Raw genomic sequence first — 15,750 nt, 5'->3', positions numbered from 1 at the left:
TAAGAAAATATGTGGACCCTTTGGCAAATCTGTATTCCGGTTTTTCAATGGACATTGAACCCATGAACACTACCTCAGACATTTTAAAAATTTTAATTTGTTTTTGCACTGCTTAGCTTGATTTAGCTGTTTAATAAACAATTTAAATTTTATCAAAGTACATATATGTCACCATATGCAACAAAAGCATCTCAGGGTTGAATACTGTGACATATATGTATTTTGATAATAAATTAACTTTTAAATTAATTTATTGTGCTACTGATGCAAACATTTATACCCTAGGTACGTATGTCCATTACAATAAACTTGAACTCCCCTTCCTCACCGTTTGTTCTATTTCGTTCTCTAGCTTTCAATACGTCTATCTTTTACGCTTTAATTCTCTTCCCATACGTTCAACAGCTAACGCAAATGTTTCAGTGGCTTTCCTATACAAAAGCCCGCAGTTTCCGACCCTTTCCTCCCCCTCAGACCCGTCCCATTATAGCCAACTTCACATCGCTGCTCTGGCCGCTACTGCGCCGGCGCCCCGTGACCAATTTCACGGCGGGCGCACATCAGGCCGGTAAATGGGTGGCGTTTCCTAGGGAACGAATTCCTGAGTGGTCCGGGGGGCTCGGCACGTGCGAGGGAGAGGCGGGATTTCCGGGGCTGGCGCGCGCTGCCAGCGCCGTGCCCTTTACGCCGACTGGCGAGGGCGGGATTTCCGGCGCAGCGGACGCTGGTTTAAAGACCGCCGGACCAAAATAGAGCGGCCCCGCTGTCTGAGTTTTGGAGGCGAGGATGTCCGAGCCAAGGGCGCCGAGGTTCAGTGACGCGGCGCTGAAGGTGTTGGTGGAGCAGGTGAGGGCCCACAAAGAGGTTCTCTTCCCCTCGGATGGGAGGAAAATGCCTCGGCAGACGCTGCGCCAGGCCTGGAGGGAAGTGGCACTCTATGTCAACCTCAAGAGTGTTACTCCCAGGACCTGGCTGCAGTGCCGCAAGAAGTTCAACGATCTGACCCGCACTGCCAGGGTGAGTATCACACTCCACCAAACCAAAAAAAAAAACAAAGTTGCAGCCATTTGGCCCGAATCTGCCATGTTGGGGGTATTCACTCTCCAAACAGCCTCATCCCATCACTGCTAATTATAAACACAAGAGCAATACGCACAAAGTGTTGAAGAGCTCAGCAGGTCAGGCAGCATCTATGGATGGGAATATACAGTTGACGTTTTGGGCTGAGGTCCTCCATCAGGACCCAATAGATGCTGCCTGACCTGCTGAGTCTGTGCCAAGCCTTATTCATAATATGGAGTCTAAATGTAGGCAGACCATGTGTTTACTCAGAACTTCTTTATAATATTGAGAAACTGCAGATGCTGGAGTCTGAAGCATTAATGCTGGAGAACCATGTGACTCAGTTGGGGGAAGTAATCAATGTCTTGAGTTGAGACCTTTCATCTGGTCTCCAGTTGAAGGGTCTTGAAATGTTGACAGTCAATTTGCTTCCACAGATGCTGCCTGATCTACTGAGTTCTTCCACCATGTTGTTTCTCTATGAATACTATTTTGCCTAATTACAGTTTGGTTGAAGTGTTGAATATGGAATTTTTATTTTCATGAGCTTCTAGGGGGATTTAATAAATTTACATGTAAGAGACTTTCACAAAAATTGAATAAATAGAATATGAATTTGTAGGCATTTCTTTCAACTGACATGGACACAAGGTGTCTAATTAAAAGAAAGAAATTACAAATAGCACTGGACAGCAATTTTTCCCCCATGTATTGCTTCCTCACAATTTTTTTTTGTTTATGGTAGACTGCTTGAAGCTATAATTTCAGACTACTTGTGTCACATAGGAATTTGGAGAAACAAGAAATTAACTTTTATTGATTATAATATGTTTAATTGCATAATATTGCTGATGCTTTGCAACAGTTCAACTAAGCTAAAATGTTTTGTTGATGATTTTCGTTTGTACTTGGTGTCTGAGGCTTCTCGTTTAAGTATCAACAATAATCAGCCGGCATTGATGAATTCCAGTTGCCCTGATACCATTTCTCCATGACTGCAATGTCCTGGTGAAACCTTTCACTATGTTCGTCACTGACAGTGCCAAGATTGTCAGGGAAGAAGTCTAAATGGGAATGCAGAGAATGAATCTTTGCACTTCATGGTTTGTATGCTTGAAGCATGTTGCTAACCAGCTGCATGTTTGGTGCTCTGTAGTTGACAAGAAAATTTTGAGTGACATACTTGAATGCCTTCCATGCAATTTTCTCCAGTTCCACAAGAAGTTCTTCAAATTTCCTGTCATTGATGACGTATTTGATTTGTGGACCAACAAAAATGCTTTTTTAAATGAGTTATTCTGACTTGAATTATGAATTGAAATAACAAATATAAGTGATATTAAAAATGGTGCCTGTTTGGGAACTTTCATGGTAATTTTCAAGATCCACAGCCCTGAATCCATAAGATACACCCAAAAGTATTTAGGAAGTAAAATATTCGCTGTCCAGTGTTATTTGCATTGATTACATCTTTCTTAAAAGAAAGAAAGTACGAATAATTAGTTGGAGGCTTCTAACAGTCCAACACTTTCCAAAACCTGTCCCACCACCACGCTGATCTGTGCTGTTTCAACATTTTAAACTTTTAATAACTTCTTTGGTAAATCAATAGAAATCTGTATTTTTGTGCTTACTGTGTGAATCAGGTCTGATTATAGAAAATTCTGCTTCAAGTAAAATCACTACTGCATTTAAAGCTAAGAATCTGAATACCTTGAATTGAAAACATACAGCCTTGAGGCCAAAGCTACTCACTTTGTGCTTCACGGACATTGATCCAGTTACAGTATACATACATATTCTCTGGTAGGTACTGTATGTTGGTGCTGCTTGGAAAATATTCTGTGTATGGTCCGTTTTAACGTTATGTGACTTGATGATTACAGAATGGACAAGTGAACTGTGATTCCAGAGTGCCGGGAACTTACCTTGTAGTGGGTAGATAGAACATGAAACATTATACAGTTAATACACTCCCACCTGCCTGTGCATATAGGATGCCACCATTCTTGCCTGTCACTTGTCTGTCCAAATCAGGGGTTCCCAACCTTTTTATGCTATGGACCAAAATATTAAGCAATCGGTTTGTGGACCCAGGTTCGGATCCCCTGGTCTAAATGTTTCTCAAACATTGCTATTGTTACTGCTTCTATCACCTTCCCTAACCATGCATTTTAGGTACCTATCACTCTGTTGTTTCAGTAGGTATGTTTAATGTCAGAGGAATGTATACAATATGAATCTTGAAATTCATTTTCTTCGCAAACATCCATGAAAACAGAGGAGTGCCCCAAAGAATAAATGACTGTTGAACGTTAGAACCCCAAGGAACCCCCCAGCTCCCCCTGTTACGCATAAGCAGCAGCAAAGCAATGAACCCCCCCCATCGGCATTGGCACCCCCCCACCAGGTACTCAAGCGTGCAGCAAAGTGTCAATAAAGACACAGACTTTCAGTACCCCAAAGGCTACTTGTTTACCCATTAATACGACGTACCACAGCTCGCTCTCTCCCTAATAAGGGAAAAAGAAGTGTCTCCGTTTCACAGCGAGAGGGAAGACTTAATAAAACAACTCTCTGATTTATGGTACTAAAAGTCTGTTGCGTCACTTTTTCCGAGTTCTGTGCCCAAAGAACTCGGGTCTGTGGACACACAGGCAGCAGCCAGCTTGTTGCTTTTGATCTTCCGTGTACTCCCAGACACGTCAGGTGGCGGCACCAACCTTGAATCCGCCTGTCTCCAGAGTCACGAAAATCTGGCATCCTGAAGGCGCGCTAGTCTTTCAGGCTGCGTCCGTGGCATATTGAAAAGTGTCTGGTTGTGTGGTCCTGAGAGTGGGTCCCATTTCCACAAAGAACCAAAGTCAACATGTAACTCCAGGTCAGTGTCTTTAAAAGAACCTTGAAAGGGGAAAAAAAGGAGATATCAAAGATAGAAATAGAACTGTTTCTGAAGATGAAAGCAAAGGAGTCATCGTTAGATGCCATCGTTCTAAGCTCTGCCCATATTGTATAAATATATATGAAGAAAACAACTTGCTTTGCAAACCTTCTCAGCTTAAACCTATGTTTTTTAGTATTTGACATTTCCTGCCCTCTGAAAATTGCTCAACGTCACTCATTTTATAAACCTCTATTGGGTTCTGATCTCTGCCTTCTCTGCCTCTGTTGCTTCGGGGGGAGGGGGGGAAACCAATTCAAGATTATCCAGCTTCTCCTTATTAGCGAATACACTTTATTGCTGGCATCATCCTAGGGAACCTTTCTCACACTCAGAATCAGAATCGGGTTTATTATCACCAGCATGTGTTGTGAAATTTGTTGACTTAGCAGCATCGGTACAATGCAATATACAATAATATAGAAAGAAAAAATAGGCAAATCAATTACAATAAGTATATATATGTATGTTAAATAGATTAAAAATAGTGCAAAACAGAAATAATATACAGGTGGCTTTTTGAACGTTGGCTATACGACAACTTGCTGTTACGAAAGACTTGCATTAGTACCTGTTTTCGCTAACCAAAGAGGATTTTCGCTTTTATGAAAAAAGACGCCCGCTTTATACGTGTGTTTACCCCGAGAAAGACTACAATGACAGTGAAGCCTTGTGCGGGCAGTTGTTTGCGTATGCGTGTGCGTGCTGATTTTTTTTTTCTCCAAATCGATTTTGGCTTGCTGCCTTCCCGAATTTGATAAGTGAAACTACACCATACCTACAATATTTCTACTTTATATAGGGTGTAAATTTATCATATCATTCCTGCTTTTACTATATATTAGTGTTATTTTAGGTTTTATGTGTTAATTGCTTTGATTTGGTAGGTTAATTTTTTGGGTCTGGGAACGCTCAAAAATTTTTCCCATATAAATTAATGGTAATTGCTTCTTCACTTTACGACATTTCGGATTACACACAGTTTCATAGGAACGCTGTACCTTCTGATTACGGGGGGAAACCTGTATTTTAAAAAAAAGTGAGGTAGTGTTCATGAGTTCAGTATCCTTTTAGGAATCAGATGTAGAGGGGAAGAAGCTGTTCCTGAATCACTGAATGTGTGCCTTCAGGCTTCTGTACCTCCTTCCTGACAGTAACAATGAGAAGAGAGCATGTCCTGAGTGATGAGGGTCCTTAGTAATGGATGCCACCCTTCTGTGGCACTGCTCCTTGAAGATGCCTTGCATATTACGGAGGCTAGTACCCAAGATGGAGCTGACTAATTTTACAACTTTCTGTGGCATCTTTCGCTCCTGTGCAATAGCCCCCCCCCCCCCCCCCCCAATACCAAACAGTGCTGCAGCCTGTCAGAATGCTATCCATGGTACATCTATAGACACTTTCAAGTGTTTTGGGTGACAAACCAAATCTCTTCAAACTCCTAATGAAATATAGTCACTGCCTTGCCTTCATTATTGCTGCATTGATATGTTGGGACCAGGTTAGATCCTCAGAGATCTTGACACCTAGGAACTTGAAATTGCACACTTTCCCCACTTCCTCTATGAGGATTGGTTCATGTTCCCTGAAGTCCATAATTAGTTCTTTGGTCTTATTGATGTTGAGTGCAAGGTTTTATCTACGACAACACTCAACTAGCTGGTATGTCTTGCTTCTGTATGCCGTCTCATCTCCATCTGAGAGTCTACTACAATAGTTGTATCATCAGGAAATTTATATATAGCTCAAATGCTATCTGTAGCCAAACAGTCATGGGTATAGCTAGAGTAGAGCAGTGGGCTAAGCACACACCCCTGAAGTGCACCAGTGTTGATCGTCAGTGAGGAGGAGGTGTTATCACCAATCCACACTGGTTGTGGTCTTCCAGTTGGGAAGCCAGAGGCCCAGATTCTATAGCTTATTGATCAGGACTGTGGGAGTGATGGTGTTAAATGCTGAGCAATATGCAACAAACAGCGTTCTGACCTGGGTGTTTGTATTGTCCAGGTGAAAAGCCATTGGCTGTGCTCAAAAATGGCTGTGTGAAAAGCCATTGAGATTGCATCTGCTGTAGGTCTATTGTGGCGATAGGCAAATTGCAGAGGGTCCAGGCCCTTGCTGAGGCAGGAGTTGATTCTAGCCATGACCAATCTCTCAAACCTTGTCATCACCATTGATGCGAGTTCTACTGGATGATAGTCATTAAGGCAGTTCTCACTAGTCTTCTTAGGCACTGGTATAATTGTTGCCTTTTTGAATCAGGTGGGAACGTACTACCGTAGCAGTGAGAGGTTAAAAATGTCCTTGAATACTTCTGCCAGTTGGTTGGCACAAGTTTTCAGACACTCCATTGGGGCCTGCCACCTTGTGAGGGAGGGTTCACCCTCCTGAAAGACAGCCTGACATCGGCCTCCAAGACACAGATCACAGGGTCACTGGGTTCAGCAGGGATCTTCACAGGTGAAATTATATTCTTCCTTCCAAAGCGGGCATAGAAGGTGTTGAGCTCATCTGGTAGTAAAGCGCCACTGCCATTCATGCCATTGGGTTTTGCTTTGTAGGAAATTACATCTTGCAAACCCTGCCAGAGTTGTCGTCCATCTGATGTCACCTTCAGCCTCGTTCGGAATTGCTTCTTCGCTCTTTGAATAGCCCTCTGCATGTCAAGCCTGGTTTTCTTGTACAGACCTGGGTCACCAGAATCATGCCACAGATCCAGCCCTCAACAGATGACAAACCTCCTGGTCCATCCATAGCTTCTAGTTTGGGAATGTACAGCAAGTTTTCGTAGGCAGGCACTCATTCACACAGGTTTTAAGTTGGTAACAACTGCGGCATATTTATCCAGATTGGAAGATGAATCTCTGAATACAGTCCACTGATTCAAAGTAGTCCTGTAAGTGCTTCTGTGCTTCCCTTGTCCATATCATCTTGGTCCTCTCTACTGGTGCTGCAGTCTTCAGTCTCTGCCTATACTCAGGGAGTAGAAGTACAGCCAGGTGATCAGACTTCCCGAAGTGAGGGTGTGGAATAGCATGGTAGGCATTCTTGATGGTGGTGTTACAGTGGTCCAGTGTGTTGTTTCCTCAGGTTCTACAAGTGATTTGTTGATGGTAATTATTTAGTGACTTTTTCAAGCTGGCCTGGTTAAAATCCCCCAAAATGATCATGATGGCATCAGGGTGTGCTGTTTTGTGCATGTTGATCCCACTCTCTCCAAAGCCTTCTTATTCCTTCTACAATGTGGTGGCCAAAACTGCACATACTGCTCCAAATGTGGCCTGCACGAAGTTTTATACAGTTGCAACATCATTTCCCAATGTTTATAACCAATGCCCTGAACATGAAAGTCAATACTCTGTGCACCTTTTTTTGCCACTCTCTCCATTTGTTTGCAACCTTCAGGGGGCTGTGGACTTACTCCCCAAACTCTCTCTGTACATAAGTGCTCCTAAGGATACTGCCACTTATTGAATACTTTGCTCTTGCATTGGGTCTTGCGAAATGCAACACTTCATATTTGTTCAAATGGAACTCATTCTGCCATACTTTCAGCTGAGTTTCCTCCCAATCTCTATCTACTGCATCCTTTGCAAAACTTAATTGCCATCCATGACTCCACTAAGCTTTGTGTCATCTACAAACTTGCTAATCAGGCTACCTCTATTTCTGTGCAAATCATTGTATAGGATTGAACGTGGTGACATGTATGTACTCTGATAATAAATTTTACTTTGAACTTTGATCTAAATTTAAAATAACATCTGAGTTATATAGAATGACATCCAAGTTAAAATGAATTTAAAAATAAACAACTCTAAAATTAGAAGAAACGTTGGCTGCCCCATTCAAGTATTGCACATGCCCATGTTTTTACATAAAGTGACTAAATATAAAGGGGCATCAAGAATTAAAGTTGAGATTAAAAAAAAGCTCTGAAATCGAAGGAAGGTAGCTGCCCCATTTAAACCCAAATATTGCATGTCCCCATGGATTGCACTTAAGAGATTGCCTATGGGCTATGGGTGGGCGGAGGGAGGGGGAAACATTGTTCAGTTGCATGACAGCCCTGGGGAGAAAGCTGTTTTTCAGTCTGAATGTCCATGCAGAGATGTTTCTGTATCTCTTGCCAGATGGTGGGAAATTGAATTGGTGATTACTAGATGATAAGTTCATCACAGTGTGAGTTGTAGATGGTTTCCATATCTGTTAGTTGTTCTGTGATGTTCTCTTCAGTCCTGATCAATTGTTGAAGTGCACCTTCGTTGATCTTGTTGCAGCTGTACCATACTGTTCTGAAGTATGTCAGTATGCTCTCAGCTACACATAAGTAAAGGTTTATCTGCAGCCTTAGGAGCAGGTTTGCTCTCTTTAAATTCCCAAGATAGTGTAGGCACTGCTGAGCCTTCCCTGTGTGCACATAAAAAAAATTATAAGTGATAATAAAAAATAATTAGTGCAGAAGAGGAATAACGAGGTAGTGTTGATGTGTTCAGAAATCTGATGACAGATTGGAAGAAGCTACTCCTATAAAACATTGCGCGAGGGTCTTTAGACTCCTGTACCTCACCCCTGATGGTAGTTATGAGGAGAGGGCATGTCCTGGATGGTGATGGTCCTTAATGATGGATGCCACCTTCTTTAGGCATTGCCTTTGGAAGATGCCTTCAGTGGTGTGGAGTCCAGTTTCCATGGTGGAGCTGACCAAGCCTCTTTTTACTCTGTGCATTGGAGCCTTTGTACCAGACGGTGATGCAATCTCCACTGTACATTTGTGAGCTCTGACAAGCATCCACTATTTAACATCTGTAATCATTTTTTTGAAAAACTAATTGTCAAACTAAAGCCAGTCTGCCCTTCAGAATGGTGATGTTTTTAAACAACACATGAGTTTATTTAAGTATTCTTAGTTAACCTGGTCATTGAACCAAATTGCACTAACTGTGGCTGACAGTTCTGAAGGAGGGTCTCTGGTATTCAATTGCACCCTGGACTTGTCAGGTTCCTAACATTACATTGAAGCGTTTGCTCTTGTGAACCTGAGCTAGCCAGACCACATGTACAGTTGGAATCATCAATCATTCCTGCCCCAGGAGGAGAAAGTTATATTTCTGCTTTGGTACTTTATTGTTTTAACTTTTATCCACAACACTTTAAAAATATAGCTAAATATCAGAGATATTTAAACTGCTTAAAAAAAACCTTACAACTTTGACAGGAGGAGAGGCCTTCTCTCCACCTTTGCCTTCTACCAAAGGCTGCCAGGAGTTCTGGCATAGGATTCAGCAGGATATACTGACTGAGGCTTTAGTTCTTGTTGCTTCCTGTGTATGCTTTGCTGCCCAACTATCGTTAGAGGAGATTCTGTTGTTTGGCCCGTTGGATTAGTTGCATCTGATTGTGGATAGGTAGCTAGGTTCATTAGCAGAACTGTTAATGTGCACTTTGCCTTTTTGTGTCATTGTTGTGTGCACATTGGACACAGTAATCCGACTTCAGAACTATTTAATTGGTTTTTAATAGCCTGGGGGTGACCTGTTCTCATGAATAGTACTTTATCAAGTGCATATCTATCTTTCACTGATTTCAAAACTGACATTTGTACCTTTTTTAAATGGCAGAGCATAGATGGAGTAAAGATTTAGATCAGTCATGATTCATTTTAATATAGAACAGACAAGAATGATATGCACTTCTTCCTGTGTCATGTTCTCCTTACATCTACATGTTTTTCTTACAGTCTCTGCATTCATCCTCTTCCATGGCCCTATCGCAAACTTACCTAACACCTTCACCATGGGTATAATTTATCTATCTGTCCCTCCCCTTCCCTCCGGACCTTCAAGCCACGTACCCCAGCAGTCTCCCAATTTAATCCAAGCTTAATCACTGGGCAATTTACAATGACCAATTACGGTAACCTACCAATCGGTACGTCTTTGGACTGTGGGAGGAAATTTGAGCAGCCAGAGGAAATCCATGTGGTCATGGGGAGAATGTACAAACTCCTTACAGGCAATGGCGGGAATTGAACCCGGGCCACCGCACTGTAATGTGTTGTGCTAACCACTATGCTACCATGTAGCATAAAGCAGCTTTGACCTGGTAATTGGAAAACTTTTCAAGAGTTAATTGTTTTTGTATGTCCTCCTGCAAGCACCTTGTTGCCACTCATACCTTGGTTCATCCATATGATTTGAAGCTACTTCAAACCTCTCTATATTTATTACAGTAAGCAGCTGCTAACTCAGTGCCATTTTTCCCACAGGACAAGTTGGCACACAAACCAAGGAATCCGGCTTGCAGTGGGGAACGACCAGCCTCCATTCAAGCCACCACTCAGATGGAGCAGGAAGCTCTGGACATCGTTGAGATTTACAGCAGGAGGAGCATTGAGAATGGCGAGGCAGGAGGCCAAGTACCACAGGGTGTCTGGCAAATTTCCCTCATCTGCTGTGTTCTTAAGCATCACCCAGGCAATGTGATCACCCTGAAATTCAAAAAAAAGAACAGAAAATGCTGGAAACATTCAGATAGCTGTATGTGGAGGGAGATAGGGTGAACGTCTGAGGATAGTCTTCTTTCATTGTAACTGGAAGAATTCTGATGTAATGCAATTCTCATGCTCATCTGTAGTGATTAGTTTAAAACCACTTAGAGATCGAGTATAGGGGTTGACACCGATGCATTATCAAAACAATGAATTTTCAAATCGGGGAAAAAGTACATTCGATCCTTTATTGTGAAACCAGCAAAAACAAACAATCTTACTGCAATTTAAAAGATGTAACAAAATTTAAACTCGCCATAGAGTGAAATTACAAAATTAGCAGTACTAAGTGGTCCAGCGGTCTAATAACAGCGTAATAGCGACCTAGCAGTCAACAAAAATAAATCACTCCCAGCTCACTCCGGCTCTCAACCTTCAACTAGACTAAGCTGAACTGAAGACAAAGCATAGGTATGTTTCTGTACTCATTTACTTCTGCCACGCCCAGCCCATGTGACAAATTACCCATAATAAATGTGCAACACAAACTACAATGTAGACTCCAATAGACAGAAAATGGATACATGGCTCCTACACCTTTACCTCTTTTTCAAAAAAATATTCCTGTTGGTTTTGTTATCGAGGTTAACATTTATTGCTGAAGTATAGTTGAGGATGAGCCAACAGGTTTACAAGTAGATGATGGTATAGCATGAATGTAAGGAAGGACAAGCCAGTGATTGGGTACAAATGCAGACAGAGCAAAGAGTTAAGTTGTACCACAGAGGCAAAATTCAAAAGGGCGAAGAATGCCCAACTGAAAGTGCTGTATTTAAATGCATGTAGCATTTGGAATAAGGTGGATGAACTCGTGGTACAATTAGAGATTGGTTAGTATAACACTGTGGGCATCACTGAGTCGTGGATGAAAGAAAGATATAGTTGGGAGCTTAACATCAAAGGATATACTTTGTATCAAAAGGACAGGTAGGAAGGCATAGGTGGTGATGTGGTTCTGTTGGTAAGTGATGGAATTAGATCTTTAGAAAGAGGAGACAGGGTCAGAGAATGTTGAATCTTTGTGGGTGGAGTTAAGAAACTGCAGGGTGAAAAAACCATTATGGGAATCATATATAGGCCTCCAAATAATAGCTAAGATATGTGGATGTACTGTACTGTCAAAGAACTGGAATAGGCTGTTCTAGGCAGGGCATGCTCCAGTTTCCAGGTGTCTTTTTTTTTAGCATTATTCATGAGATAAACTAGTGTTCCCTAGTCCATCAATCACATTATAACCAGTTATTATTATAGGAGATGTACCTGTAATTACATTTTTCTGTTTTCTCAATATTGGCACAAAATCACCAAAAATGTATTCATAAGTGTTAGATTTTGGTTTTGGACTAATACATTTTAGTTGTACGAGAGGAGATTCAGTTGTAGAAATTTCAGTTCAGTTGTAGAACTGTTCATTCAGTTGTAGAAATTTCTGACAAGGCTTGATGGGGTTGCATGTGGGTAAGGGTGGTATTTGTCCTAATTGAGTGGGGGTGGGTCTCGAATGGGAAGGTAGGGGTTGCTGTCCCCAAGCTACCCAGGACTGAGATGAGTAGAAATGTCTTCACTCAGAATGGTGAACCTATGAAACTTTAAAAAGACAGTTGGACAGGTACACGTATAGGAAGGATTTAGATCAGGGGCCCCAATCTTTTTTATGCCAAGGACCCCTACCATTAACTGAGGGATCATCTACCATTTAGAGAGATATGAGCCAAACACAGTCAAATAAATTGGAATTGGTTTATTATTGTCACATGTTGTGATGCAGTGAAAAGCTTTTCTTGCATACTGTTCATGCAGATCAGATCATTACATAATACATTAAGGTAGAACAAGTTAAAACAATGAAAATGCAAATAAAGTGTAACAGCTATAGAGAAAATGTGCAGGGAAAGGAGCTGCAAACTGAAAATGAGGGAGATTCTGAGCTGGAGTCTATCTTGCTGTATAAGGGAGCATCTTAATAGTCATATAACAGTGGACTAGAAGCTGTTCTTGAGCCTGATATCTTCTGCCCAATGGGAGAGGATAAAAGAGGGAGTATCTGGGGTGCGTGGGATATTTGATTGTGCTGGATGCTTTACAGAGGCAGCAAGATGGAAGGGCAGAGTCCAAAGAGCAGGGGGTCCCAACCTGAGGTCCTTGCTTAATGGTATTGGTCTGTGGCATTAAAAATGTTGGGAACCCCTGCCACAGAGGGAAGGCTGGTTTCTGCAGTGTGTTCATAACTCTCTATAGTTTAAAACAAGGCTGGCTTAGTTCAGCATCTTGGTCAGCAGGGATCGGTGAGGTTTTAGGGCCTGCTGTTTTGTTTTCTATTACAGTCGGCCCTCTTTATCCGCGAGGGATTGATTCCGGGACCCCCCGCGGATACCAAAAAACATGGATGTTCAAGTCCCTTATTTAACCTGGCTCAGTGCAGTGGACTTTAGGACTTGGCGGAGCTCCGGATCTTATTTAACCTGTCTCAGTGCAATGAAGAAAAGTCTGTACATGCTCAAACAACGAGTGCTGGAGAGAGAACTTATGTTTTTTCTTTCAATCCCGATTCGCGGTAACCTATGCACATCCTCCTGTATACTTTAAATCATCTCTAGATTACTTATAATACCTAATACAATGTTAATGCTATGTAAATTGTTATACTGTATTCTTTAGGGAATAATGACCAGAAAAAAAGTATGCACATGCTTTAACAACAAGTGCTGGAGAGAGAACTTACGGGTTTTCCCGATCTGCGGTTGGTTGAATCTGCACATGCGGAGCCTGTGGTTAAGGAGGGTTGACTGTACTCTTTGTGCAGATCGATAGATTAATTGGCCACAGTAAATTGCCACTGAACAGTTGCTGTGTGGTAGAAATGGGTGGGGGATTTAATGAGAATGTGGGAGAATAGAGGAAATAAATATGGGAGGAGAAAAAGATATATATTTGGGATAAGAGTGAATGATTTGTGTGTACTTGGTGGCTTGTTTCTATGGTGTATTTCTCTGAGTGCTTGACAACTGCTATGCCTCCTGGACTCCTACAGCTGCAAGAGTCAATGTGTTACTCTCTGCCTCCAAAATAAAAATGTTGCTCGATTGCCTGGGGCACGGTAAGACATTACAAACAGGTTTGTGGCCAAACGTTTGCCCCGATTCCCTTTGCTTTTCCCTCCTTTCTATGACATTTTTGATTTGGTTACTTTGGCCTGCCTCTGGTGCAGGAATTCCCAACCTGAGATCCACAGATCCCTCAGTTAATGATAGGCGTCCATGCATAAAAAAGGTTGGGAGCCTCTACTCTAGTGTGTCTCTTAAGGCTGATCCAAGCTTTGGAACAAAGGTATAGTTGTGATGTTTGCAAGCGGTTACAATTAGGAATAGCGCAGGTCGTATTTCAGTACATCAAAATGGAGGACGTCCAATTTCTAGTCAGTTCTGTCTTCCATTCTCAGAGTTGAAATCGACAATTTCAGAGAATGGCATTTCCAGCATTTTCTGATTTTTTTTTTCAGATGTCTGTCACTTGGTGAATTTTCTTTTCATAATTTGAGATGTCATTTTGGGGGGGGGGGAGCATTTGCATCTCTTGCAGAAAAAAATGTTTTTTTTACTTGCCCCATTACTGCATTTATTGAGCTATCATTTAAAAATAATTAATCTGATCTCTAACAATTTGTTATCATCTCTTCTTTTAATACATCTTAAAACTTGTTTGTCAGCCTTTGAATGAAGGATCATTGACCTGAAGCATTAATTTTCTCCATCCACTGATGCCATCTGACTTTTTGAATACAGTTTTGAATTTAATGTCAGATATCCAACAGCCACAGAATCTAGATTTTGTGACTTTGTGGATTAATATCTACCATTATTACGTACCCTTTCTAGGACTGGCTGACCTTTACCCTTCTTTTCCCCCAGATATATCCCATTATTTGGGCCTATCTGGGCGGGAGATGGAGGAGGATCACCTTACCAAAGATGCATTGCCATCAGCTCCATCCTACCAATACAACACTGAACTCAACACTTCTGTTGTGAGAGATGGGACAGATGGATCAACTCGGGTTGAATTATTCAGTAGTAGTGAGCAAGATCTGGCCATGGTGGATAGGACAGTACAGGAGACAGATGACAGAAGAGCAAGCTCAGATTCGAGCTACACGGAAGAACACAGAGACTTGGATTTGAGTGGCCCAGCATTTAAAAGAAAAATCTTCCATGTTCATCATCAGTTACTTGAGGCTTTAGACAATCTGTCTCGGAGCTGCCTGACGCTGTCAGAGAGTGTAGAGGAGTCGGCTTCCATACTATGTGGTGTTCTGCCACAAGGCCTTGCCACTCTGCAGTCTACCATGGAGAATGTGACCAACACTCTGGATGCTACAGTGAAACCCTCTGTTCGGGAGTCAGTGAGCCCTGAATTGGCATCATTGATTGAGGCTCAGACTAGTGCTATTCAGGCTCTGACCTGCACCATTTCCTCTGGCTTGGAAAGGTTGGGGGGATGTATTGATAGGGGCTTTAACCATGTCACAGAACTCCTACGGTCTGCTTTCCCATATGTCAGTGATAATGTTGAATCTCAATCCCATGGTCATGGAAGAGTGGGAGAGGCGAATGCTGCTGTCTCTCATAGCAGTCGTGTGCCTGCTCCCTTGCCCTGCCCTCAATTCCAGGCTCCTCCTGTGACAGAAACAATACTACAGTCAACACTTAGGCCCCCTCATGCTCAAACCCTGAGAGATCAACGATCATGAACATTCCAGAGCCTTGACTGAGTCATAGTAGCCTTTCAGTGTACCAGCTGAAACCACTGTGGAATCCATGTAAAAGTGTAGCAAGGAAAACACTTAAAAAGCATGTAGGATGGCACTAGAGTGCTAATGTAGGTACCATGGTATCAATAAAGTGTAAAACACTTTGCAGTTTTAACTTTGACAAGAGGTTATATTTTAACTAAACTGCAGGGTTGGCTATCAGATACTTCAGTGTTGGTCAATGATTGGAATATTTCATTGGAATTTGAAGGACTGTTAGAAATACACTTCAGGATTGTTGATGAGTAGGGGTGTAGCATGCCTGATCCAGGGTTTAAAAAGACGATAAAAGCTAAAACGTTATTTTTTTATATAAATTATCACATGACTTTTAATAACAATTGTTCTGCCAGATGACATAATAACTTAGCATACAGTTTTAACATACCC

General features: G+C 41.9%; 1 protein-coding gene across 3 annotated transcripts; it reads left to right on the top strand.

The window, feature by feature from the left end:
- Window positions 1-707: 707 nt before the first annotated feature.
- On the top strand, window positions 708-15,484 carry LOC140735289 (uncharacterized). Of its 3 annotated transcripts, none has more exons than XR_012100731.1 (3): window positions 708-1,017; window positions 10,272-10,964; window positions 14,462-15,484. XR_012100731.1 is itself a non-coding variant. In XM_073060181.1 (3 exons), exons 1-3 carry the CDS (start codon window positions 787-789, stop codon window positions 15,298-15,300), a joined length of 1,059 nt encoding a protein of 352 aa, XP_072916282.1. In that variant the 5' UTR covers window positions 708-786; the 3' UTR covers window positions 15,301-15,484. The 3 variants fall into 3 exon arrangements, 2 of the variants coding, with proteins under 2 accessions (XP_072916282.1, XP_072916274.1); XM_073060181.1 differs by having other exon boundaries at window positions 708-846; window positions 10,272-10,431; XM_073060173.1 differs by having other exon boundaries at window positions 10,272-10,431.
- Window positions 15,485-15,750: the final 266 nt, after the last annotated feature.

This window comes from Hemitrygon akajei, chromosome 1, assembly GCF_048418815.1.
Source record: "Hemitrygon akajei chromosome 1, sHemAka1.3, whole genome shotgun sequence".
Lineage (NCBI taxonomy): Eukaryota > Metazoa > Chordata > Chondrichthyes > Myliobatiformes > Dasyatidae > Hemitrygon > Hemitrygon akajei.
The sequence above is the reverse complement of the archived record's forward strand: the minus strand, read 5'-3'. Positions and strand labels throughout refer to the sequence as shown.